The sequence below is a fragment of the Colossoma macropomum genome, unplaced genomic scaffold (genome assembly GCF_904425465.1).
Source record: "Colossoma macropomum unplaced genomic scaffold, Colossoma_macropomum, whole genome shotgun sequence".
NCBI classification, from domain to species: domain Eukaryota; kingdom Metazoa; phylum Chordata; class Actinopteri; order Characiformes; family Serrasalmidae; genus Colossoma; species Colossoma macropomum.
In genome coordinates, this window is record NW_023494792.1 from 25,378,846 (window position 1) to 25,404,960 (window position 26,115).

A 26,115-nucleotide genomic window follows, 5' to 3' on the forward strand; every position below is an offset into this window, starting at 1 on the left:
GCTTACAGATAATATCAAAATATTATAACCATAACTGATGGGTGATGCATGTACTTAAATGGGGTTTTCAAAAAAACAGATCTTTCAAAAAAATTCTGCATAATTAAATGGCTGAGATAGACAAAGTCAGTTAAAGTGGTTTGATGTGAAATGCTCTGTTCTACAGAAACTTAATGAGGCAGAATTGTTCACAGTGGTGGTGATGGGAACCAGATGTCTGAAGAGTTTAAAGCCTCTAAACAGTGTTGCATGAAATGGTTATGAATATGCTGCCTGATTCCTGAAACACTGTTTTATAACATTCCCAAAAAAACTATTTTTTCAGATTTACCACTAATTTACCATTTTCAACATTATATATGAACACCTGAAGACACGTGTATGTTCACTGTTGGTTTTGGATAGTAAATCAAATGGCTATATTTGTGTTGTAGACACTGTGAATTGTACTTATCAGCACCACTGTAAAGGAATCTGAGTCGGCAAGTTTCTCTACAATGGACTATTTTACATCAAAGCATGAATTGACATCTCAACTCCTTTTGATGGAATTCCCAGTTAGTTACATTGATGTAAAGTTTGATCTTTGAATCAAGTAAATTCAATGCATTACTTTTTTCCAGTAAACAATGGATGGGTGGAGGGGCCTCAAAAGGCACTTGTGATAAGGGGCCCCATAATCCGTTCCTCATGGATGGATAGCTGAAAGGATATACTGACCCTGAGAAAGCCATAGAGGCAGATGGACATCCAGTTGGTGAGTAGTTTTTCCACAATGGATTCTGTACGGCGTAGCAGAAGTTTGGGCTGAGCATTGCTGGGCAGATCCATCAGACTTTGGAGCAGGTCTTCCATTAGCTCAGTTAGATATGGGAGGTCACTATGCAGGGCTACAGTCAACAGAGATGCCACTACACACCTGAGAACCAGTGTGAGAAAGAGAGATGCTCAAACAGGCACAGAGCTCTTCACCAACTTTTAGCATAGGAGCATTTCTATAACCTATATTAAGGTGATAATCCTGAAGGATTCCCAGCTTTAACACACCTACTATGCCTCCCAGTTAACTAATAAGTTTAATCAAGTGTGTTAGAGTAGGAAAAATACCAAGCTGTGCTGAACACCAGGCCTCCAGGACCAGAAGTGAATACTCTTGCCCTAGATGAATCTGCATGAAGTGGCATATCTGATCTCAGATGACTTTGGTTTGCAATGCAATTGCCTTTGCTGCCTGGTAAATACCACTTACTTGTCCTTTATGCTGAAGTTTTTCTGTTCTTCCAGAGCATGGATGAAACAGGTGAGGAACATCTGATCTCGGATCATCGCAGAAAGAGCATGGCATTTCTCATCCGCTTCTATTTTCATTGCATCCTAATCAGAACACAATCAGAGAACACAGGTTTACAAAATCCTCTCACATTCAATGAGGTTGAAACAGTGAAACTGTGCAAAATTCTGTTCTTCACAAGACTTCACTTTTTCTGATCCTGAAAAAACGATCCTATTTGTATAATGTCGCCTGCATACAATGCCCTTCAGAATTCCTGAAACTCTTGGTAAAGCTAAGCAAAAAGCTACAAAAAATGTCTTTGTTGTTTATCACCTCGATATTTTAACTTTCAATAGGGTAAACACATAAAAACAGTTTTTATTATCATAAACTCGTTATAACCCAGGCACGCGCAATTTGCCCTGCCCGTCGTGCTATTGCGCATGCGTATATCATTACTCAGTTTTATGAACATTTATTCTATTTTTAATATTAATTCAGCCTTACTTGAACTGTATTTTACAGAGTAAGGTTAATATTACTACTTTTAGGGTGAATAAGACTTATCAGAATACTCTACCTATAGTTTTAATGCTGGCAGCGTTTTGTGATAAGGTGATTTAGCATACCAAAACATCCTAACTATAGTTTTAATGAGGGTAGCTACCTTTAAATGTGTACTACAATAGGGAACCTCGACAAGATAGGACAATTTGTCACCAAAACGCACCTTAACGCCGGAAAAAAACGGCAGTCCAGCTCAGATGGTATATTTCAAAAACAGGCACTTAGTATGCAAAAAAAAAAAAACAAGAAAAACCCAAATTCCTCTAATAAAACCTGTCCACGACCAAAATGTAATTTACATACACTAAATGGCCAAAAGTCAAGTTTTGACAAGAGTTGCTCTCTTTTTGGTTGACATGGTGCTCTGAGAGACAGCCACAGTGTTTTGGTGTCTCATGTGTTTGTTTGTTTTAGTTGTTAAATTTGCGCATGATGCCACAGTTCGACTTACTTTCAACCAGAATGAGAGCCTATACATCAGGGACTTAAAACCACAAAATAACTTTCAGGACTTTGCATGTATACCCTTCAAAGTAACTCATTTTAATGTTGACAAGTTAAGAGTCGCTTGTGACTGAAATGGTGCTCTGAGAGAGCTACGGTGTTTTGATGTCTCATGTGTTTGTTTGTCTTAGTTGTTGAACTTGTGCATGATGTCACAGTTCGACTAACTTCGACCAGAATGAGCACCTATACTTCAGGGGCTGAACACCACAAAATAATTTTCCAGATATTGCATGTATACCCTTCGAACTAACCCATTAGGAGATCACCAGCTGTCCTCCTGTGACTTCAGAGACCTGGCTTTCGACAGGAATATTTCTTTCCAAGACGCACTCACTCAACACTGTACAGAGCGGACCACAACCCCACTCTCAGTCAGAAACCCAAGTGTGTTTTTTTACATTAACCACAGTTGGTGCACAGATATAACTGTAACTGGAAGCTCTTACCATTTGCAGGTCACTCTACTCTTCCCACCAATTTAACTGTATAATTCTGGTCTGGATCTATGTTCCCCCAATGGCACAAGCCAATCTAGCTCAACAACAGCTGGCTGGCCAGAACACTGAAGTCGAACAGGGACACCCAGACTTTCCTATCACCATTATGGGAGACTTAGACCAATCTGAGTTCTGAATTCCCAAAATATATACAATTGATGAGCCGCCCCACCAGAGAGGACGAAACACTTGACCACTGCTACAGCACCATCACGGACACATACCAGGCTACTCTCCATGCCCCTCTTGCAAACTTTGATCAGTCCCTCATCCCTCATATAGGCAAAAGCTTACAACCATTAAGCCTGAGTTGAAATCAATGAGAATGTGGTCTCCTGAAGCCATAGAAGAATTTGAGGGAATGTCTGGACTCATCTGGACTCATCAAACGACTTTCCATCTGGAAAGGACTCCAAACCATAACAAACTACAAGCCTAAAGCATCAATTGTAGCAGCAGACCCCCTGCTCCCAAACCAGCTAAATAACTTATTTAAGATTTGAAATATAAATGACATCTCCTTCCAGCCTAACTTCACTCTGTCTGCTACACACTGTCTACAGACTCTTCACATTTCACCCCTCACACCTCCACCCACCACCTCCTATCACCATTACTAAATGGCAGGTCAGCCATGTTCTCAGGAAACATAAGATTAGAAAAGCAGCAGACACTGATGGTCACCTACAGCAAAAGAGGCAGAGTGCAGAGGCACTGTTCTGAACAGCTTTGAACACTGATTTCTTTAATCAGTCCCTGACCAAGTCTGTTGTACCTGCATGCTTTAAGATCTCAACACCATAATTCCTGACCTTTTAATAGATAATTTGGCAGTGTCCCACCGTCTGTCTGCTACTGGATCCACAACTTCTTGTCTAACAGGAAACGGTATGTCGCCCTCTCTGCCTCAGCACTGGTGCTCCACAGGGATGCATGTTCTCTCCCCTGCTCTACTTTCTCTACACCAATGACTGCACTTCTAGTAGTGATTCTGTTAAACTTATTAAGTTTGGAGATAACACTACTCTGATCAGTTTCATTTTAAACAATGTGCTGGAAGGCAATGTCATAACCCCTGACCCCTGATCAGCTATGATGCTGAGTTTGAGGTGTGAGAACAGTGAGCGAGAGTTGAGGAAGGCAGCTTTTGAGGTAAATAAAAAGCATTTTTTTTAAAACGCAAGCTAAAATTAAATCAATGAAACAAGACTTATCCCTGTCCATGCCTGCAGTGTTTTTGTGCATGTGAAGAGATTCAGCACAAAGCCACAAATCACAACTCATATTGAACTGTCACCATGCAGATTAGTTAATGTTAGTTAACAGCATCTGTTCATCTATTTGTAACTTGTGTAGCTTCAGCTTGTGTAACTTCAGATTCAGCTATGGCTAGTAAGTAGTTTTATTTTAATTAAGAGCTCAGTTTTGGGCTCAGATATATCTTTGCCTCCCTTGTTGTTTGCCGTCTTTCCTAAAATATTAACACTCTCACTTACATACTTAAACTAATGTGAGCGAGTCTGAAATACTGGCAACTCTACACATCAATGCTAAAAATATAGCTTGTCGTCCATATAATAACAGGACACAGCATCCTTTACAGCCATTTATGTGCTAAACTGGTGTTTTTTTTAAGAACAAATGAAGGCAACATACATCTAAAAACTTGTTTTTTCCAAACTGGCTCTGCTCCTTTATCCTAGTAGCTTGTGATGCAGAGGCTCATGGGAACTCAGGGCTGAGAAGGATACATTGGTGCATCCTCAGAAAATAATGGATATTATTTTGTGGCATTCTCCTATCTTGTGCATGTCGATCTCTAATTTCCTTCGAGGCTCTTTGGTCTTCATTTTTCACAGCTTTCCTTCAGATTCCAATGGTACTTGAATTGAATTTTCATTGTATCCAAAAAAAAGTATTTTTCATCTGTGTAAACTGAGCTTCCACAGCACATGGGTTGAATACTTATGCAAACAGTACCTTTCAGGTAATAATTTTTGTCACACAATCCGCTTGAAATTCTTACATAAAACCAACATCACTTTAAATTTATCCATTTTCATGGTCAATCTTCTAAAATAAAATATGACACAGCACAAATTTCAAACCATTATTTGAAATCCCGATGTATCTAATTACTTTTTAGGGAGCTGAATTCTTTTGCAAGGCTCTGTATTCATAATTTCAAATATAAATATTTGTCATTGAAGAATAGCATTTTCAAAAAAGATACTTTTTCTCATTGTAATATGGATTTTGTATTTCATAACATACCTCTTGAGAGATTTACATAAAAATAGCAGCCTTTTATCTCACTATGTATGTACTGTAAATAGGATATTTTTTTTCCTTTCAAGTGTGTGCTACAATGTTGGATCAAGTTTGCCAACTTGAACACTTGTTTAGCAGATTGTTTTGGTAAAGCTGCATAATACCTAGGTCTTTGTATTTAACATGCAAAGCCTCTAAAATTCAGCTCAATAATATCCTAAATATATCTGTCGCATGAATCACTTGAGCATTCACACGTGATCATTTCTGTTTCAGTGTCAAACCACATCTTCCTGAAAAGGAGCCATTAGGTCAAAGACCAACTGTGGGTCATTTTTGACTTTGAATAATCTTTGTTAAAATTAAAATACCTTCAGCTTAAGTTAATTAAGCAAATCAAATAAACAGATTTTCAAATTTATAAGAGCTAATGAGGTTTTACAGTAACAGTATCTCACCTGGCCAATGTCTTTGATCATCAAGCTTGCTAAAGGCCCACCCTAAACACAGAGCAGAATGGAACATGTGAATAATTTACACAACCTTACTAGCTCATACACCCCCTTACTGATAAGTCAGCAGACAACAGATAGATAAATGAGAGTTCACAAACCTCAGGAAAAAATATTTTCAAAGCAAAATGCTTGTAGTCCAGGAAAGGAATGGCTCCAACATTTTCAGTCAGGTCTGATTTCTCAGTCTGTAAATCCACAAACCCTGCATGTAAAAGAAAAACAAAAATTATACTTCTGTAAGTTAATATATAATATATATATATAAATAAAGTAATGAGAACTGGGGTCAAAAACTCCACCATATAGAGCTCCAACAGATCTTCTAAATGACACAAATATTCTTTATCTGTGTGATGCTTATGACACTCAAATATTTATGGGCATGTCTGTTTTGAGGTGGTTTCTTGTGAAAATAAGTAATAAATACAGGGAGACCAAAAGTCTGAGGCCGCTAGTGAAAGTGTTTCTATTTTGCATTCTTTTCTAATTTAATACAAATTGTTTCATTACAAATTAAATTATCAGCATCTAAGTGGACAGTAGAATCTCTGAAATGTTTCAATGAATTTTGGAATATTTTAGTATTTTTTTCCCACTTTTGCTTTAATTTCAGCATGCACTCGAGCTGGTACAGACTCTAATCACAAAGTTATCACACAGTGACAACCTCTGATGAGTACATCAAATCCACCTGGGAGTTGTCTGAACACAAGCTTCATTAGAAGGAATAAGATTAAACAAAAAATCCTTTTTGTACAACATGGTCAGTGACACAAATTTGCTTCAGTTTGAACAGTGCTCAAGAAATAGAGCAGAACTTTGAACATTTATACTTTATTTTATTTGTCATAAACTGTCTGTTTTTTTTTTCTAAAATGTTCTATTGTTTATTTCTACGATTAAGACAATCCCAGATTTTCAGTAGACCACACTGTATGTGGTGCCGTGTTTAGTGTATCTTCAGTTACTGACCTTGTCTGATCTCATTTCTAATTTCACTCTCAAGGAGCTCCAGGCGCTCATTCATTCGTGCACTCATCTGCTGTTTGCTCTTACGATGGATGAATGCTCCAACTAGACAAAGGTACACACATCCAGACATTAACTAAGCAACTAGATGACTCAGTAGCCACCATAGACAATGGTTAACGTAAACACCAAACCTACAAACAGCTCAGTACTCACCAAGAGCACCAAGAAGAATCAAAACAATTAATGCGACAACTGTATACGCATATTTTGTACTATTCAATGGCATCTCTATAGTGCTTGTAAAATTGCCAACCATGATCTGAAAAAAAGATGAAAAAAATTAGATGTAGACGCAGTAGTAAAGCAATAATGATAGATATTTAGGCCATACTATAATGGGGACATTACAGTCGATCATAAAGTGATAACAGACTAAGTGTTCATACCATGAGTGAGTTCACTCTGATTTCACGTCCATTTTCTCCCGCAATTTTGCAGGTGAGAGCAGTGGACTTAATTGTGTCAATCACACACTCAAACTTCTTCTCTTCCTGCAGCCCCCACACTATCATCTCTTCTTTACTCATACTGAGCATGTCTTCTGTTTTCTAGTGGAAGAATATTAAAGTGGGGGAGAATGAGAGTGAGATAGTGAGATATAGAGAAAGAGAGATATAGATTTGGTCAGTCTCATCAGTTATTTATCAATCCCACTGTGAGTAGAATCAGGCAAGAAAGAGCAAAATTGGGCACTCATTTTTTTTCAACTGATAAGGCTCATCAGCTTTTATTACAGGTACAAAAAGCTGTATGTCTGAAATGACACCCAAAATGCTCACCCTACCTGTATGGTGACCAGCACATCATTGTCCACTTTAGAGGTGGAGAAGCTGGTGAATTCTGGATCTGGGAGGTAAGACAGTTCATCTGCACACTCCACTTTTGAGTTTCCCACCATGAGAGAGACATTGAATGGCCCAGAGCCCATGTATTCTCTCTGATTATGAGTGTGGAACCAAAAGGTCTGAGAGAAACAGAAAAGTAGATCAGATTTTAATATTAGTGATGGATGGTTTGCCATGTATATGTGCATTTCTGAGCCTTTCTGTTTTCCCCCATTTTGTTTTTCTTGTTGCAAGTTACATAATAATAAAATGTTGTTTGACATCCTGTGTTGCATCTACTTCATAAGCAAGCAAAGCACACTTATATACCATGTTTGAGTTGAGGGTGATCGGTTTGAGAGATAAATGAACAGTAACTTCATCCACAAACTCCAGATTGTTCCCCAACACTTGGATCTTCCTCCAACCACTGAAAGAAAAACATTAAACGCTTATTCAGTCAATCAGAGAAAGGATTCAGAACAGCAGAGGTGGGAGTTGAAGGAGACTAAACCAGTGAATTCTGATAACTAGAAGTGAGTCAGAAGGAAGTGAGGACAAAATTAGCAAACCTTTAGCTGAAGCAAATCAAGAAACACTGGCCCACATTTCCACTTATAAAACAGAAGTAATTTGTTAGCCTAATGTCCACGGCCGAAGTGTAAACACAGTCAAAATTACTAGAGACTGAGAAAAGAGAAGTGAAGACAGCAAAACACAATTAGCATCTTCAAGACTGCTACAGAATGAGGGCTAATGGGTGTTGCTGTTGTTTCTCCAGTCTAAATAAATGGATAACTTTTCCTTCGACCAGATCAGTGTATTACAACTCAGTAGAGATAGCTAAGTAAGCGTGCCACTCAATGAATTTACTTTCATTTAGTCTCGTCATCCAGAACGCAGACCTCCAGTGTCTCACCGTTTGCTGAGTTCTGCATTTTTAAAAGTTAAATCCTTTTCATTTTCTGCTTTCCCACTTAATGAATGCAATGCATATCAGTGGTGTTGGAAGCTATTATGATGTGTATGGTTTTGAAATAAAAAAGCATTAGTATCTTGCCAGATTTTTCATTGTGCATTAGTTATCTTAAAACAGGAACCACATGATTGTCTTAAAAAAAACAGTATTTCAATTAAAAATGTGGGTAGAAACAGGTTCTACACAAAGATATACAGTGTGTGCTGTACCTGGCCCAGGTGTTCTTAGGCTGCAGTCCAGTACAGGTGGGCTGGGCGCCATAAGTGATGGTGGCGTTACTATGACAACGGCCGTCTGCTGTCATCACACACACCCTTACAGTTCCTTTATTTCCGCTCGGAATACTGAACTTCAGAGTGTCAGTGGAGCGCTCCAACACTGGAGTCCTGGTGAAAAACAGCAGATTCACAGAGACACAAATCAAACGTACTATGCATGCAGACACCCACACACACACACTCACACACACACACACACACACACACACACACACACACACACACACACTCACACACACACACATTTAAATACACTGCTGGGAACACTCACTCCTTTGAAGTGCACTCCATGAATCCCTGAAAACGAATTTTCTCGACCAGATCCAGATTTTTTCCTTTCAGCGCTGCATGTTTTTTGCCGTGAAAGGAAACCTGATTAGGCTCCAGGGAGAAAATCTCTGGCTAGAAAAAATGATAAAAAAGAGAAATTTGAAACTATAAAATCAACCCTTCATATGAAATCTCCTGCATCACAATGTGTACAAATAACCAGTTAGGAAGTGCTGTGTCATCTGCGTGCAGAAATGTTATTTATTTAACAGCAGTGTTGTTGACATTTGTTGATATATAAAAGTAAAAAATGAAATTAAAAATTGAAATAAAAAAAATAAATCTTATTTTAGTTGAATAAAATCTGTAACATACAAAAGAGAAATGCCATCATAGAGCCATCGTACTATGATTCTTGCTGAAAAACAAGATTTTTCTCATTCTTAGTTCCCTTTTCAAACCCTAAACTTCCCCCAGACACAGATCTTATTTCCACTGACACTGTGAGTAACAGTTCTGTGGGTCACTTACTGCATTACTCCCAGAAGATAATCCTTCACACACGTCCTACAGAGGAGGGAAATAAATAACAGAAAGAACTTCATTTTAGTATTAAAATAGATTTTTGCCTTGTTTAAATCACTGAATTCAAAAATGCTAAATTTGAAGTTTAAGTGATTTAGTAACTGTTAACTCACCATCACTGCCACCTAAACGTAATAAAAATAAAATAATTTTTCTTCATTTGGAACTTTTAAATAAAATATAGTATAAAAACATGATTTCACTGAACCAAATTTTAAGACCACACATATAGTTACTATAGTGTGCACAATAACCATGAATTAAATCTGTGTGGATTTTTCAGCACTGGAGTACAAATAAGTGTGTAATATGATCTACAAGGTTATTATAGTATATTAAAATGAATTAGATGTGAATAAGTACCTGTGAAGCAGAGCCATCAGACCAGCTGCACTGTTTACTACTGCTGGACCAATGACACCCAGCTGAGACACACGCTACACACCTGCATACAATACACACACACACACGCACACACACACACACACACGCACACACGCACACACGCACACACACACACACCCTTGCTGAACCAAACCAAACAACTTAACCTGCCTTAACAGAGAATCACAGAATCAGTTGAAACTTTGACTGTAAATTTAGGATAATTTGAAACTTACATACATTTTCATGTTTTAATATTTAAACCTGACAGTCAACACAGCAAAACAAAAGTGACCTCCAGTTTCTAAGCAGAAAAGGAAGGTAAACTGACTATCATGAATTTAATGTTTACAACCTGCACAGAAAGAAAAATGTTTAAAAGTTGCTTTAAATGTACTTCATTCAAATGTGTAAGTTGGCTCTACATGAAAGAAATATGCTACGTTACATCATAATTGCTATATGTAAGTATTTTAATTAAATTCAACAACCTTTTTTCAGTGTATGTAGTGTGCACATGTTAAGGTTTTTTATGTGTATACTGTGAAGCGGTGTTCAGGTGAATATTCCATATTCCTATGAATAAGTTTAACACCATGTTTTTCAGATGTTAATGTAAGCTACATAGGCGGGGCCTCCTTTCCCAGGATATAAAACATCAAATTAATAGCCAGCAGTCATATACCATATAAACAGCATTGTTGAAAGTATTAAAAGATAAATGATATTTTGAAAAAGTAATGGTATGAAAGTAAAATAGTTGTTATAATATTCCTGCTGCCTGTGATCAACCAGGAAATTCGTTGCTATCAAACAAGACTGGACAGTGACTTTATTGTGAATTTATTCTCTGGTATATTCTGCCCATGCAAACATCCACTTTAAATAAATGCAGGTTAAATATGAAGATGTTTAATGATAATGGTAAAGGTTCTATTTATACTGGCAAACATTACCCAAAGTGATCCAACATGCTTCAAACTACCAGACAAATAGTATGATGACAGGCTGTAGGTTAAAAGGCTTTTATGATGTAAAATGTCTTACTTAGCATATGATGATGTCTCTGTGATGTTTGGGCAGCTCCTCAGTTTCAGTCTCTCTGTGATTTTCTGATCTCCAATAGTGACAGTTGCTGTGACTGGACATACAAAAGAAAACACTTTCTGTTTTAGTATGATCACTTTCTGTTATATTGTCTCAGATTATCATGTTTATATACTGAGAAAGTGTCAGAGACTCTCAAATGATTTAAATGAATATCATTAGATTTTTTGTGTATTGCATATTCAAATATGCTTTTCTGAGATATCTACAGTTATACAGTTCTACACTCCTTTCAGTATGAAAAATAATTTAAAACAGCAAAGGCTTTCATAATGGGAAATGGAAATTAAAAGTTCAGAGCTATAAAGATCTAAACTGACCATTAACTGGCAGTCGCTGGCTGGAGAATTCACAGGAGCAGCTGGGGAAAACTGCAGCCTCACTATTACATAGATTTCCACTATTTACATCTTCATCCATAAAAGTACATGTTAAGGGAGGCTTTTCTGTTCCCTCCACATTCAAGGTGAGATTCAGAGTGACCTGAGTGAGAAAGTACAGTGCTGGATAAAAATATTGTCTAAAAATATTTGTAAAACAAAGATACAATAACTGTCAAAGAGACACATTTACCTCAGTTACAATCACAGAAATCAGCTCTTTCTGAAAAGAATCTTCAGGAATGGAGATCCAAGTAGAGTTTGGACACTCGTCTTTGGTCGAGCAGCTAGAGTGACCACAATGAGAAATCAAATCACACAATCACACATGGTGGATAACTGATGTTTACAGTCTGCTTTGCTGTCCTGGGAACAGCTATAGAGTTTTTGAGGAATGTGGTGTTATTCAGCATGAAGGAATGATTTCAGAACCCTTTCTATATGTGCGGTAGCCTCTTTGTGTTAGTGCACCTACAGTATCTTAAGAACTTTGTTGGTGATGCTACAATAGCTATTTTCAGTTTTTAATGAACTGTTGTTCATGCACATAACCTGGACCAGGTCAGCTAATATGACCGGAGGGTAAATTGCCTTTGACCTAATTGCCTGAATGTTGAGCTGCTGTCATCCAAGTTAAACCTTATTTTAACATGCTAACACACATAAAAAATAAAAAGTAAAAAAATTGCTGTAAATTAACAGCCAGTTTTCAATGGTATTACCCTTATATATCCGTTATACACAAAAAACAGCTCTTTACTGTAAAACGAACTGCAGCTGTAAATTTACAGCCGCTTTTTACGGTATTATCACGTTATCCTTAAAACAGCTAGTTTTTGTAAAACTATCGCATTACAGGAGTTGCGTGATATAAAGCTAGTGTAGCAGTAGCTTGTGGCAATTCCTTGTGATTTTCATCCACCTTCATGTTTTACATTATAGCATGGCATTTCATTTTGCTTGTGAGGAAATACAAAACTCATCTGTTACATTTCCAGCTGTCTAGATTATCGTTTTGTAGGAGACTACATTTTTTGTCCTTTTAGCACCTTTAGTAAATAAATTAGCTAACAGCTGAACTCTGTGATCATGTCAGTGGTTTTTTGAAACTGAAATCACAATTTTGTGAGAGAAAATGTGTTTTGTATGCAGTGTTTGGCCTGAGTAACATTACATCTTCTCTCTGTAAAAATACCACACTAATGTAGTTTAGCTAGTTGGTGTCTGAAAGCACTTGCAGAGTGCTAGCCCTATGGTTGATATTAGACTATTTCATATAACTAGATCTGAAGAGTGGAAATTCAGGAATCTGTTCAGTGGTGATACTGGTGCTTCAGTGAGGGACAGATACATGTGTTTAGTGCATGCTGTTGTTATTCTGTTCTAGTTGTTTGCCACCAGAGCTGATGTGAAGATGATGTTCACCCTACTGGCATTTCCTCAGCTGCTCCTGCTTGCTATGTTTGTAAAGAATCTGCATAAGTCAACAACAATTTTGTATTTCAGCAAAATGGCACTATCCTTGCTGCCAGTGGTTAACTCTTCATTTGTTTTTTTCAGGTCAGAAAACAGCAGGCTGTATTGAACGCTGTATGGTCAGTTGTGAGGGACACATCATCTGTAAGGGCATGCAGCCAACTTTCTTAACCAGGCTTGCTTCTGTGTTTTCTACGTACAGCTTCAATCTTCAGTATCAAAGAGAAGTAAAAGTAGTCACAGCTGTTGTAACGTGTTGGAAGACGAGAAGGCATGTGTGAGCTAGCAGTTTTATTGTTGTCCAAGCAGCAAAAACAGAACAATAAAAAAAAGAAAAGCAAAATGAGGCAAACACTAAAGAAATGAAAAGAACCACCAAAAGCAAAGAACAGAGAACAAAATACACAGGAATAACCACTCAAACTAAGAACATACTACAAACAACAACAAGCAAGGAACTGACCAAACAAAGGGGAATATAAACAAAAGAACACATGAGAAATACCCAGGGCTAACGAGAGGACCGGGCTACAGATTACACACAGGTGGGACAGATGACTGGGCAGGAGACAGACCAAAACAACAAAAGCACATGGCAGACATAAACAAAAGCTGATGGAGCAAGATGCAGACGGAAACAAGGAAAGACAAAGCAGGACAAGACAGGATTATACAGCTGTAGACTGTCGTGTAAAGTTTATTGGATTTATGCTTGGATACTTGTCATGCTAGAAGATCCAACTACAACTAAAGTTTATCTGATCTTTTGGCAGAGAAGGCCCAGATTTCCACTTATGCCATGTCGCCTAACTAGGTTCCCAGAGCCTTTAGATGAAAAACAGTCCAAAAACATAATAGATCCTCCACCATACTTAACAGTGGAGATCGGGTTTCCTTTGTATAACCATTCTTCTTTTCACGCCTGATCTTCACTAAGCGCTGTTTTCAAAAAGCTCTATTTTTGTCTCATCTAACTATAGAACCAGGTTCCAGTAGGTTCCAAGGTAATAATGAACTTCAGGTGCTTACATTTGTGGGCAGATAAAATAAAAAATGCTCGTGTTCCCTTTCCAGGCAGGTTTACTGTAGCTCTGGTTGTTTTAAACCTCTTTATTGTTGCCCTAACAGAGGATATGGGCATTTTCATGCATGCAACTATTTTATAGCCTTTTTAATTGTATAATTTATGAAGGTTAGCACACTTTTCGCTTATTGCCTTTCTGTATTCTCAAATCCTCCAATCTTCCCTATGTTTTTTATTTTTTTTGAATATTTTTATTGGATTTTGTCTTTAAAACACTTAACAATGCACAACTAAAGAGTTTGCACAATCTCAACAAGCTCATAAAATTCAACAGATTCCATTTTGTCATTATATGTAAAATAGATCTAATTAAGTTAATATAAGTCTCCCAAACCTTAAAAAGGTGGGGTAAAGGTGGTCTGTCTTACAATGTAGTGCACAAGTTAAATACTCCATTGAAATTATTTCTCTTAATATCTTATGCCAACCAATCACAGTTGGAATCTTCTCAGTAATCCACTGTAACAGAATATTCTTCGTTGCTGCAAAGGTGAGCATGTTGTATAACTTTCTTTCATTCAGTGAAGTTAAAAATCAAACATAATGGTTTTAAATCAACCTCTATATCAAAGATGTTCCCAATTTCTTGTGCTATCTTAGCCCAATATTCCTACAACTTATAACATGTCCAACAACAATCGGTAAGAGACCCTCTCTGAGTTACACTTAAGACAAAGTGGTTAGGCTGAACTGTTGAAAGCACGCCTTCGACTGGGAGAAATGTGCATCCGATGTATGATTCAGTACTGAATCACTTTTGCATGGTTACACACAGATTTCCAGATGTTCTCCTATTCCTCATCACTTACAGCTACACAGAGGTCCCTCTACTGTTATATCGTTAAGCTCAGATGTCTGAGAAGCTGGTTAACTTTCCACACATTATAGAATAGACTCACCGTTAGTTTCCCAGGGGGGTAAAATAGAGTCTTTCTTCATGGGATTCATCAAAATAGTTGGTCAGTAAAGTGTTTTCGAAAATGTAACGTTACGAATTTGGAAAAATCTAAAAAAAATCTTGTCTCGATAAATTATATTGCGGAGTCAATGGTTAAAAAAACGTCCATCTTTAAAAAGGTCCGCTAACTTTTTAATGCCTTTGGCCAGCCAAATTCGGAAGTCTGCATCATGACTACCTGGCATGAGTTCAAGATTATTAATAACTGGTGTTAGAACAGAAAGTTAATTTAGACCCTCCTTCAAAGCGACGTATAGCCCTTCATACCTTAACTGTTATAATACTTACATGATTATCACAACTATCATGGACTGATTTTACATTTTTAAGAATAAATGGTCAGAGATGGAATAAAATCTTCCCCTTGTTGATGAACAACTACGGGAATTTGGCCTCTGCGGATCCTCATACCCAGTGAAACAGAAAGTCATGCAAGACCACTTAAGGGTTGCTAAACATGCAGGTGGACTAAAATATAAATGGAAACAGGATATGGATACAATGGATACATTTTGTTAAGAAGAAGTTCAGGGAGCCAATAATGACAAAATATAAGAATAATAACGTAATAAATAATGAAACATTTTTTTAATTATTTTTTTGTTTTCTTAGACTACATTTAATTCAATTTAAGATTCTTTCTCATATGTTTAGTGTGAGATTGGGCTAATTAGTCACAAAGACATTTTTCACATCCTTTTTCACAGGTTCTACCAAGAGTGCCAATAATTCTGAAGCTGACTGTGACTAAGTAGTATTTGTAATATGGTTTAAATGGTAGAATATGGTAGAAATTAGCCAGATTTGCAGATTTCTCTCTCAATATTTTGATTGACAAAAAATGAAGGGGACAGAACTTCTTTGAAGATGGGGGTCATGTTCCCAGTGTATGCAGCACAGCTCAGACATTCCAAAAACCGGTTAGCTCTGGTTATTCAGTTGGTAGTTATAGTATAATTAATCAGCCAATGGCAGGAGCCTTTTAATGCTGTAGTTAATTAATGTTATAAAATCTTGTAATAGTTCTGCTTTGCACCTAATACTGTCTGTATATACTGTATCTGTTACGTTTCTGTGATTAGCCTGTATGAGTACTGTTATTCTTTCATGTCATGTGTGATGATAATTTGTTAGCAGTCTGCTGTATGTATAATCATTAAGCAATACATGCTTAAATAAGCTGGATTATTTATTATTTAATATTTATTATTCATTTAAATGTGAATCCACATATGATTTGTATTTGGACTAACATGCTGATGTCATGCTTTTTTTGCATTATGGGTTAGCAAATAAAGTTCAGATAAGGACATTTACACTGATGTTGTTATATTCCTGAGAAACTGTAAGCTAACAGATAATTACAATTTATTTAGGAGCCCTGTTCCCCTCCCCCGTCAACCCAGACTAACAACAACAACAGTCACGCCTTTTTAGTAGCACAGTATTTACTATGATTCTCTTCCCTGAGTGAATAAAAGAGCCAATTATTTTCTTTCCAATAAATGAAAGAGTTTCACACAAAAGAACGATATATAATCATATACAATATGATCATATATCATATACAATACGAGCTATATGCTATGTAGATAGTTATTTATTGACTGCCTCCCATTCCACCTGTGAAAATGTATGGAATAGAAAATAAGCCTCTTTATGTTAACTGAACTACAGTATCCTAAAAACTTTGCTGATGATGCTAAAATAGCTTTTTTTATCAAGGACTGTTGTTCATGTACATAACATGGACAAGGTCAGCTATGCAGTATGACTGGAGAGTAAGTTGTCTTTGACTAAAATGACTGAATGTTATGCTGCTAATATGATGCTATTAAGGCTGAATTAAACCTAACTTTAACTTGCTGACCCAAGAATACGCCATCATGGCTATACCCCGCTGTTATGTGGTCTAATGCAGGGTACACGCAAAATAGATGAACAGAGACGTACATGACAAGAGCCAAAGTTTGAGTAGAAGCAGGTCCTAAAACATAATGACAACAAATGGTCCTATGAGGTTTGGCTGGTTATTTGTAACTCTGTAAAGCAGGTGTAGTGAATATTTTGCACATTATCAGTATCGGTTTGTTTTGCTGAGATCAGTGTCGGCTGCATGTGAGGTGGATAAAAAGAGTCACAGAGACACCCGACACATAATGTTTCAATACTTATAGAACAAAAATGGTTAAAAAGGCAGACATGCAGTGTTGAAAAGGAGATGTGTACGAATGAGTGAGAAACCTACTTGCTTGTAGTCAGACACCAGCCACAGGACGGATCCTGAGAAGCTCTGCAGTCTCTCAAAGTGCTGTACAGACCACACTGAGTCACTGCTAGTCGCTTGATCTACAACACAAACATATACAACTAATTTAATCTCACAATAAAACTAAAGATATCAGTTCCAAAACACTTTCCTGAAATGGCTGTACTTTGTTAGCTGACTTTAAATAAACTTGAACTGTCACTGCAGAAAGATGAGCAAAGACATTTAAAGGGCAGAGAGTTTCATTTGTTTCAATTCCACCTTAAATTCCTTATTTCAGGGTCCAGAGTTAAAGATCTCTCATGTAAGTTGTCTTTAATGGTGCTTATGTCATCTTCTGATGATGGGTGTTTGGCTTTAAGACTCACCTGATTTCCCAAAGCTATGTAGATGTATTTATGATCCACTGGATCAAAGTGCATTCTGGGAAACACCATCCTGTCATCATCAGATTTGTACAGCACCGTCAAACAGCCAGAATTCAAAGCCTTGTCCAGCACAATCTGGAAACACAAGCAGAAGAAAACAATAAGAAATACAGATAATGTTTTTATTGGCCTCTGGCTACAAAATGAAACAATAGAGAGCAAATAATGTTTGCCCACCTAAAACAAGTAAAAAAGACGATATGAATTACTGTCTGTGTTTGTTCTGCATTGGACCTGTGAAGGATTTCTGTTTTTGAAGAAGAGTTTAATATATTTTACAAGTATGTAAATGAAACAGTTGATGTGATTATGTGGTAATCATGACATTTTGGAGAGACTGTCAGACAGTAAAGACTTTGAGACAGTTCACAACTACAGGACATTAAAAGTGTTTAAACTTGTGCGAAAAACAGAACAAAGAAAGGCTGAATATTCAAACACTGATTTTTATTTTGTTGAGTGATTACGTATTAGAAGATGGACAGAAAGTCAGACCTTCATCAGTTGTCCATTTGCAGTTCCGATGTAGAGCTCAATCCAGGATCCTTTCTTTTCTGCTGCTACAGATGACATTGAACTGTGTTTGAGCACCACAGCACGAGGACTCAGAGCATCACCTCCTTTCTGCAGAGACCAGAAACATGTTGAGGGAAAGAGATGACAGATACTGATCTACATCATCTGATTTTAGAGGCTGAATGACATGAAGCATAAAGTGCAGATCATTTAAATATAAATCATAATTGATGCTTTATTTATATTTATGTTAGTAGTTTCTCACCTGAGCTGTGCACTGTGGTTTACAGCTGAAATATGAAGGTACTCGGTCTCTGAGCTGACTGAGGTCGTAAATGGCCAAAGCAGTGTTCTGGGGGTCGTGCGCTTCTTGCGCAGTGAATATTCCCGCCCAGAGAAGAGGAGATCCAGAGGAGAGAACTGCAGAGGAGGATAAGAGCTTTTTACGGTCTTTATCATCACAGCACTGTAGCACTGCACCTTGTAGAGATCTGGTCATTTCTGTTTTACTGCGGATGTTCTTCATCCTTAAGACCACCACAGCTGGACCTGTTCCAGACTTAACGTTCACCAGCAGGTACGAGTGAGAGGGAGGAGATGATTGGAAGCCATCAATCCACTCAACATCACTCTGTGGAGAAATGCTGGCTTCGTTTGAAGAGGCTACTTTAGAAAAAATTCCTCCTGTCTGAGAGTCCAGAGTGTTCCGCAGAGATACTTCATCATCAGAGCCACAGTCTTCAGGAACCTTTTCTCTGGCAACCAACATGTATCTTTCTGCGTTTCCTTCATCAAAATCTACAATAAAGGAAACAGATGATTTATTAACAGATGGTCCGACTGAAACATTCTCCCTGTAGAGACTTCTGCTGATGTCATTGATGTCCAGGAGTTCACAGTATCCACAGCCATAAATTCCGCAGGTTATCAGGGTCTTATTCGCGTCGAAAGGCAGTAAAATATTAACTTGGTGATGTGTGTGGTCAGATATGTCCTTGTGTTTTTCCTCTACTAGATCGAGCCTCATCTGGAGGAGCTGAGAGTCGGTGACGACGAACACTTTCCCGTTTCCAACAGCAAAGTTCCTGATCTCTCCTTTAACGCTGAACTCCGTTAAGGAGGAAACAGCGCTTTGGAATAAGAGCAGCATTCCCAGATAAACAGTCCTCATCCTGCAGGTCTGAGTGGAGCTCAAACTCAGACAGAGTCAGTCTGATCTACATGTGGAGCTGAGAGAAGATCAGGACTAATGTCTGCAGAGCGTCTCTGCTCTAAGTGGAGGAGGTGAGAACTTCCGTGTTCAATGTGTTTGTAGCTCATCCTCACATCATTAGTATCAGACTGAAGTGATACAGCTGCTGAGCTCTTTACTAAAAATAACGATGACCATTAAACACTGTCCTACATCGGGTGGCTTCATGGAAGACTCCAGTACTCAGATTTACCAGATCACGAATCAAGATTAAAAATCGTGGATCTTCGTGTATCTGACACTGATCTGTATCAGTAATCTGTTAGTGGTCTCAATGACCTGAAACTTCTTTGGTCGTTCGCGACTCAGTGCTGCGCTCTAGTGGTGCCGCTCAGACGGCAAGAACTCATCACCTCATTATCATTATTCAGAGTTTGAAGCTGGCTGTTCGTTATTGGGTTTGAGAAATGCAGAACTGCATGGAAATTGAAGCTTGTAACTTTGCCTCTAAATGACCAGAGTAGATCATCAAATCATAAAGACATTTATGTTCTATAGTTTGTGGTTGTGTTGTTATTTGATTTGAACTAAAATGTTTTCTTTCAGTTTTTCCACTCCATCACTTCATGTTTTATTTAATTTTAAAGTAATTGTTGATGTGCCCTTAAGTGGCTGACCTCATGGTGTCAAACCACCTTAGAAAAACACATTGGAATGTTTTCCCCTTCTTTTTAGGATTTTAAACTGTATTTTATATGCAAAATTGGTAGACTGAAGCTATTTAACTCTATCAATATTAGCCTTTTATTAAGGCTTTTTTTGGTAAATAGTAAACTAATGTGTTGGATAATGATTTTAATAGTTCAATTAATCTATTAAACTCTCTCATTATTAGACCTATGATGCCAACTTAGAAATATACAGGTATTTATTGATTACATATTACAAGGCTTATTTTGATAAATAGTGAACTAATTTGTTTAATGGAACTTCTGCTGTACAACGCTGTGCAAACCTCACCTGCATTGACTGACCCTCCTGATGATGCTGCTGCTGCTCTACTCGAACTATTTAATCATGGCCATTGCTTCACCTGCTTTCCCCTTTTCTGTATTGTAATATTTTATACTCATGGTAAAATCTTTTCCTCTGTTCATTTTGCTCTTGTGTTATTGTTTTGCTATCCGGTGTCAACCAGAGGAGGATGGGTTCCACTTTTGAGTCGGGGTTCCTCTCAAGGTTTCTTCCTCTTATTTTTAGGGAGTGTTTCCTGCCACTGTCTCCATTGAACTTGCTCATGGGGGCTTGGAGATGGATTTTTCTGTAAAGCTGCTTTGCGACAATGTCTGTTGTAAAAAGTGCTATATAAATAAACTTGACTTGACTTTATTGTTGTTTATAAATATATTCTCATTCCAAATTTGATGTCTGCAACATGTTCCAAAAAGGTTGAGACAGAATCAAGTTTATCACTGTGTTACATCACTTTTCCTGTTATCAGCACTTAATAATTGTCTGGGTACTAAAGACAACAATTCATCCAATTTTGAAAACATACATTTTTTGCCATTTGCTGTTATACACAAGTCTTCAGCTGTGCAACTGTATACAGGGTCTTTGTTGTCGTATTTTGAGCTTAATAAGACACTTGTTTTTAATGGGAGACAGTTCTGGACTGCAGGCAGGTCAGTCTAGCAACTGCACTCTCTGATTACACTGCTGTTGCAGTGCTATTGTAACATGCAGAATGTGGGCTGGTGTTGACATGTTGAAATAAGCATGGGTGCATGTTTACACATGGCAGGGTTGACAGAGGCTGGTTCTGAACTTCACAGAGGCTGGTTTTGAACTTTGTTGTTGATGTGTGACCTCCACTGTGTACAGGTTTAACTTGTATTTGTTGGTGCAGTGAAGGATGGTGTTTATTATCAATGGTTTGTGAAAGTTTTCCCAAACCCATTTGGTGATCCTCCTCACAAAATCATGCTGGTTTTTAGTGCTGTCTGAGGGGTTGAAGGTCATGGGCATTCAATAGTGTTTTTTGGCTTTTTCCTTTACACACAGAGGTTTTTCAATCTTCCATTCAATCTTTTGATGTCATTATGCACCGTAGAGGGTGAAGTATGTAAAATCCTAGCAATCCCTGGCTGAGGAACATTATTTTTTACACAGTGGATTTTTTGCAAAGTGGCCTCAACCCATCCTTTCTCATAAAGGACTAGGCCTTTTCTAAATGCTCCTTTTATATCCAAGCATGATTGCATCGCCTGCTTAACATGTTTTTTGAACATTTCACAATGTTCCTAGTCTTTAGTCTGAAATTGCCCCTGTAACAACTCTTTTGAAACGTGTTGCAGGCATCAGTTTCAGAATGAGCTTCTATTTACAAAAGAAATGATCTACTGTCCAAACCTTTTTGGAATTGTGTTTGTACTTGATTCAAAAGGGCACATCAATTCCACATGTATGGAATTTGTTACATTAATACAAGTCAAGGGTAAGTAAAATGAAAGACAATAATTGTGTCTTTTATAATTGTATATTTCATTGCTGTGGAACCATATGTATTTGAATCAAGTACATTTCAAGCAACCTTTTATTCAGTGAAGCAACAAAAATGTAAATGTACTCTTAAAAGTTCAACATGGTCCTTTAGGTCCAAAGTTACATTTACGTTTCCCAGGGGAAAGGCAAGGTTATAATTCTTTTCTTCTATGAAGAATATTTGTGAGGAATGTAATTGTTTTACTCAGTAACATTTTAGTTTTCCTTTTTTGGTGTTCAATTTCATTGTGTTTTGGTGGTGACAGCATCTGTACTGCTGTGCTTTTACTCACACCTCTGACTTTTAAGGTTTATTATTTTAGACCAAAAGAAGAACACAAACTTGTAACACCCAACAAACTGTGCTTACATACTTTTGTACTTCTTCTCAAGTTGTTTTTGCAAATATACTTTTACTTGAGTCATTACATCATTAAAACAACATTTTGACATGAGTATGCGTTTAGACAAATCTGTCTACGTCTGTATATTTATCTTCTGCATGTTTATCATTTCGTGTCCTGCCTTCCGCCCAGTGGCGGCTGGGATGGGCTCCAGCGCCCCACCGCGACCCAGAAGGATAAGCGGTTTAGATGATGTACGTATGTATGTATGTTTATCATTTCTTTCTGTAGTTCCCAGTTTAACCAGCAGATGGGGATACATTATCACAGTGTAAACAATTACAGCTTTCTCAAATCCCATTTAATGAAGTAGGTTATGTAATTAAATATATAAGTATTACAGTAATAGCTCACAAAAAAGTGTGATGAGAGTAAATGAGAGACTATGTTCCTGTGCAGTAATAAAGTACTTATTTTGTACACTGACTGCGATACTACAGAACTGACAGTTAAACAGTCATAAACGCAGTCAGTTATATTGAAAAAAAGTATGAAAAGTAAAAAGTAATATTTTAAAGATATTTACCTTTTCAAACGCATCAACAAATAAACATTGTTACATCACGTGCACACAAAGGAATCTGAAGTATCTTAAAATTGAGCAATAGAACACGAGAGGAAGTGAGTTATCGCGAAATAACATCACGGCTGTGATTTGGTCGCAGTAGATCCGTAACTCATCATACAAATAAAGTAATAAATTAATAAACTGGGCCGTGAACGTCTCATTTAATATGATTTAATGTTCGCAATTCCTTCCGCCAAATTATAGTTCCTTAAGCAGCTCGTTCCAACGTCAGAGTAACGAACTCCGCCCACTCGCTGCACAGCCGGCAGGTCGTTCTCCAGCTCCTTACACTAAACTCCGAAACTCTCATTAACACCGAGCAAAATTTTTTATCGGGTAGTTTTATGGCTCAGTCTGATTTGGTCAGACTCTGAAGATCAGACTGCACGTTTGGCGAAAGGTATTCGGTTAATTTCTGGCTGATTCCAGGTTGTTTATCTGTTCTTCTGTCTCAGCTGCCGACTGAAAAGCTGCTCAGTGGTGATGACAGTTTGTGAATTTAGTGTAGTCTCATCTTCAGAGTCTGACCAAATCGGCTGTCGGTCAAATATAATCTTAAAAGTGTCCATTTTCGGTTTGTGGCAAAGTAAGAAGTAAAAACGTTCAAATGGCTTGAGCGTCTCCTACAGCTGTCAAACTCATTGCTTAGCAACGGCGCCTCAGCGGAGTGATACAGTGTTTGTGAAAAACTGTGACGTTATGGTGAAATAACAGCACAGTTAGAACGCCTCTCAACCAATCAGCTTGCGTGGCCGAACTAAACGGTGTATAGCATAAGATAATAATAAAATGTGGCCACATCATTCAAACATTGTGTTCTTCCAGCAGTATGAACAACTAGGAACAGCAATTCATGACATTCCAGCCTCCATGGTTTAAATGAGCTACTAACCACTGCACTAGAAGATGTTTCTTTCTATTTACCCAGTACATCTTGACATCAGGACAGTGGAGAGTATTTAAGGTTTAAGACTTTTATCCTGAGTTTCAGCAGATGTGCTTAAAACATCATTAGAAGCAAAAAATCAAATTAAATGAACAAAACTCCTGTTGATTATGATGATTATTCCCAAATATATACACAACAAGAATATCAGGTAACACTTTATACGAACACTCGTAACACATTTAAATGTGCCCCATATCCTGTATATTTATGAAATCTGACATCAGCAGAGGGCGGCACGGTGGCGCAGTGGGTAGCGCTGTCGCCTCACAGCAGGGTTCAATTTCCGGCAAGGCAACCGGGGCCCTTTCTGTGTGGAGTTTGCGTGTTCTCCCCGTGTCTCCGGGCACTCCGGTTTCCTCCCACGGTCCAAAGACATGCAGTCAGGCCAATTGGAAATGCTGAATTGCCCCTAGGTGTGAATGTGTGTGTGATTGTATATGTATGTCTGTCTGTCTGCCCTGCGATGGACTGACGACCTGTCCAGGGTGTATCCTGCCTTTCGCTCATTGACAGCTGGGATAGGCTCCAGCACCCCATCGTGAGCCAGAAGGATAAGCAGTTTAGATGATGGATGGATGGACATCAGCAGAAGGAACTGTGCCTGTAGCTGTCTATATGTGCCCTTATGCATGTCTATGTATGATATAAGGAAGCTGTATATCATAAACCTTTTATGATCCCTAGAGTGTAAATAGGCCCATATCATGGAAAACTATGAGAATTGAGCAGCAAAAACAGCTTTTTTTATTATTTCTGTGACATCATGAAAATGAACACATTTACATACACTCCTTGGCCAAAAGCATGTGGACACTGCTTCAAATGAGTTTGTTTAGGCATTTCAGCCACATAGAAAAAAAATTGAAACTGAAGGAAAAAAATGATAATAATAAAAACTAACATGACCAAAGGATGGTAGGAGCATGTTAGATGCAGGCTGGAACTGAACTGTGCACATGTAAACACAGATAACAAACACACATAATTACAAAAGCATACTGACTGAAGAGAAGAGAGAGATGATCAGGATCACTTTCTTACAGGATACAGCAATTCAGGGTGAATCTTAAACACAGAACAAACTGTCTGTGTGTCCCACTTGAGTTTTTAGAATTGTGGAAAAGTCACCAACACTGATCTGGAACAGAAAAAACAGGAGGACAGTCAGAACTGTTCTGATTTTAATAAAGAAACAGGTTAAAGAGTGTTACGAACCTGTTGTTTGTAACAGTGTCCTGTTCACTGCCTTTGCATCCTTTTCTATCCTAAAACAGTTATATGGATGTTTGTTCTCCCCTGTTTCAGCTCTGCATAGTCCTGAGTTCTTTCTGTTAATTTGGATTGATAATTACAAAATATGCATTTCTACACGTTCAACTTAGCATAAATGTGTACATGTCCAGTCATATATGACTGTTCATAACACATATTACTTAAATAAAAGATGATTTATAAGACATAGAACAATGTTTTCTCCTCACAAATGGGGTCTGGAGAATTCCAGCATTTAACTGTAAACTGTACACTTACAATTTACACTATCACGCAGAGACAGCTGATGGACTGATCAGTCTTACCCTGAGTGAGGTCACAGTTGTTCTGACCTCCTGTGTTTCCAGAATGTCACAGACAATAGCAGTGGATATGACTTTCTCTACCACACACTCAAACTGCTTCTCTTCCTGCAAACCCCACACCTTTACATCCTCCACACGCATATTCAGCCTGTCCTGCTTTTTCTAGACAGACAGAGAAAGAGGACTGTTAAACATCCACATGTGCACTGTGGAAGAGTGTGGAAGCACCTGTTTCATTATGTTTAACATGTTTTAAACATTCTATTTAAGACACTTACATTAATGAAAACTAACACATAACTGACATCCTGAGCAGCAGAGAAGCTGATGAATTCTGGGTTTGGGAGGTAAGAGAGTTTATCTACACGGTCCACTGTTGAGTTCCCCACTCTGAGAGAGACACTGAACGGTCCAGAGCCCTCACCCACTCTGAGAGGAGGAGTGTGAAACCAGACACACTGAGAGTGAGAGAGAGAGAGAAAGAGAGCAAGAACAGGTCAAATGAAGTATAATTAAGATGATGAAAATAAAAGTGTCAGCTCTGAATATACAGCTCTGAATGAATATACAGGTGAGATCTGTATCAGAGAGGCTCAGAAGAGTATTGTAGTTGTTTAGCTTGTCAGAGAGAAAGGAGAAAAGTGTGTGCAGATACTTTACCACAGTGCTTGACTTGATGCT

The 26,115-nt window shown here is 37.9% G+C and overlaps 1 protein-coding gene across 2 annotated transcripts in view; it reads right to left on the reverse strand.

Annotated features, from left to right (window-relative positions):
- Window positions 1–26,115, reverse strand: part of plxnc1 (plexin C1) — a 106,819-nt gene that overhangs the window by 19,394 nt on the left and 61,310 nt on the right. The window contains exons 1-21 of one of the 2 annotated variants that reach the window (XM_036576709.1): window positions 18,466–19,955; window positions 18,180–18,308; window positions 17,625–17,759; window positions 17,236–17,336; window positions 11,663–11,756; window positions 11,410–11,572; window positions 11,030–11,123; window positions 9,962–10,043; window positions 9,712–9,723; window positions 9,545–9,580; window positions 9,015–9,145; window positions 8,675–8,851; window positions 7,817–7,916; window positions 7,447–7,626; window positions 7,049–7,210; window positions 6,816–6,921; window positions 6,603–6,704; window positions 5,729–5,832; window positions 5,574–5,615; window positions 1,250–1,374; window positions 721–919 (exon numbers count right to left, since the gene is read on the reverse strand). In XM_036576709.1, coding sequence (XP_036432602.1) covers window positions 721–919; window positions 1,250–1,374; window positions 5,574–5,615; window positions 5,729–5,832; window positions 6,603–6,704; window positions 6,816–6,921; window positions 7,049–7,210; window positions 7,447–7,626; window positions 7,817–7,916; window positions 8,675–8,851; window positions 9,015–9,145; window positions 9,545–9,580; window positions 9,712–9,723; window positions 9,962–10,043; window positions 11,030–11,123; window positions 11,410–11,572; window positions 11,663–11,756; window positions 17,236–17,336; window positions 17,625–17,759; window positions 18,180–18,308; window positions 18,466–19,371 — 3,180 coding nt within the window. In that variant the 5' untranslated portion in view covers window positions 19,372–19,955. Of the gene's footprint in view, window positions 1–720; window positions 920–1,249; window positions 1,375–5,573; window positions 5,616–5,728; window positions 5,833–6,602; window positions 6,705–6,815; window positions 6,922–7,048; window positions 7,211–7,446; window positions 7,627–7,816; window positions 7,917–8,674; window positions 8,852–9,014; window positions 9,146–9,544; window positions 9,581–9,711; window positions 9,724–9,961; window positions 10,044–11,029; window positions 11,124–11,409; window positions 11,573–11,662; window positions 11,757–17,235; window positions 17,337–17,624; window positions 17,760–18,179; window positions 18,309–18,465; window positions 19,956–26,115 lie in introns of those variants that run through there. The other variant, XM_036576708.1, reaches the window with a different exon arrangement.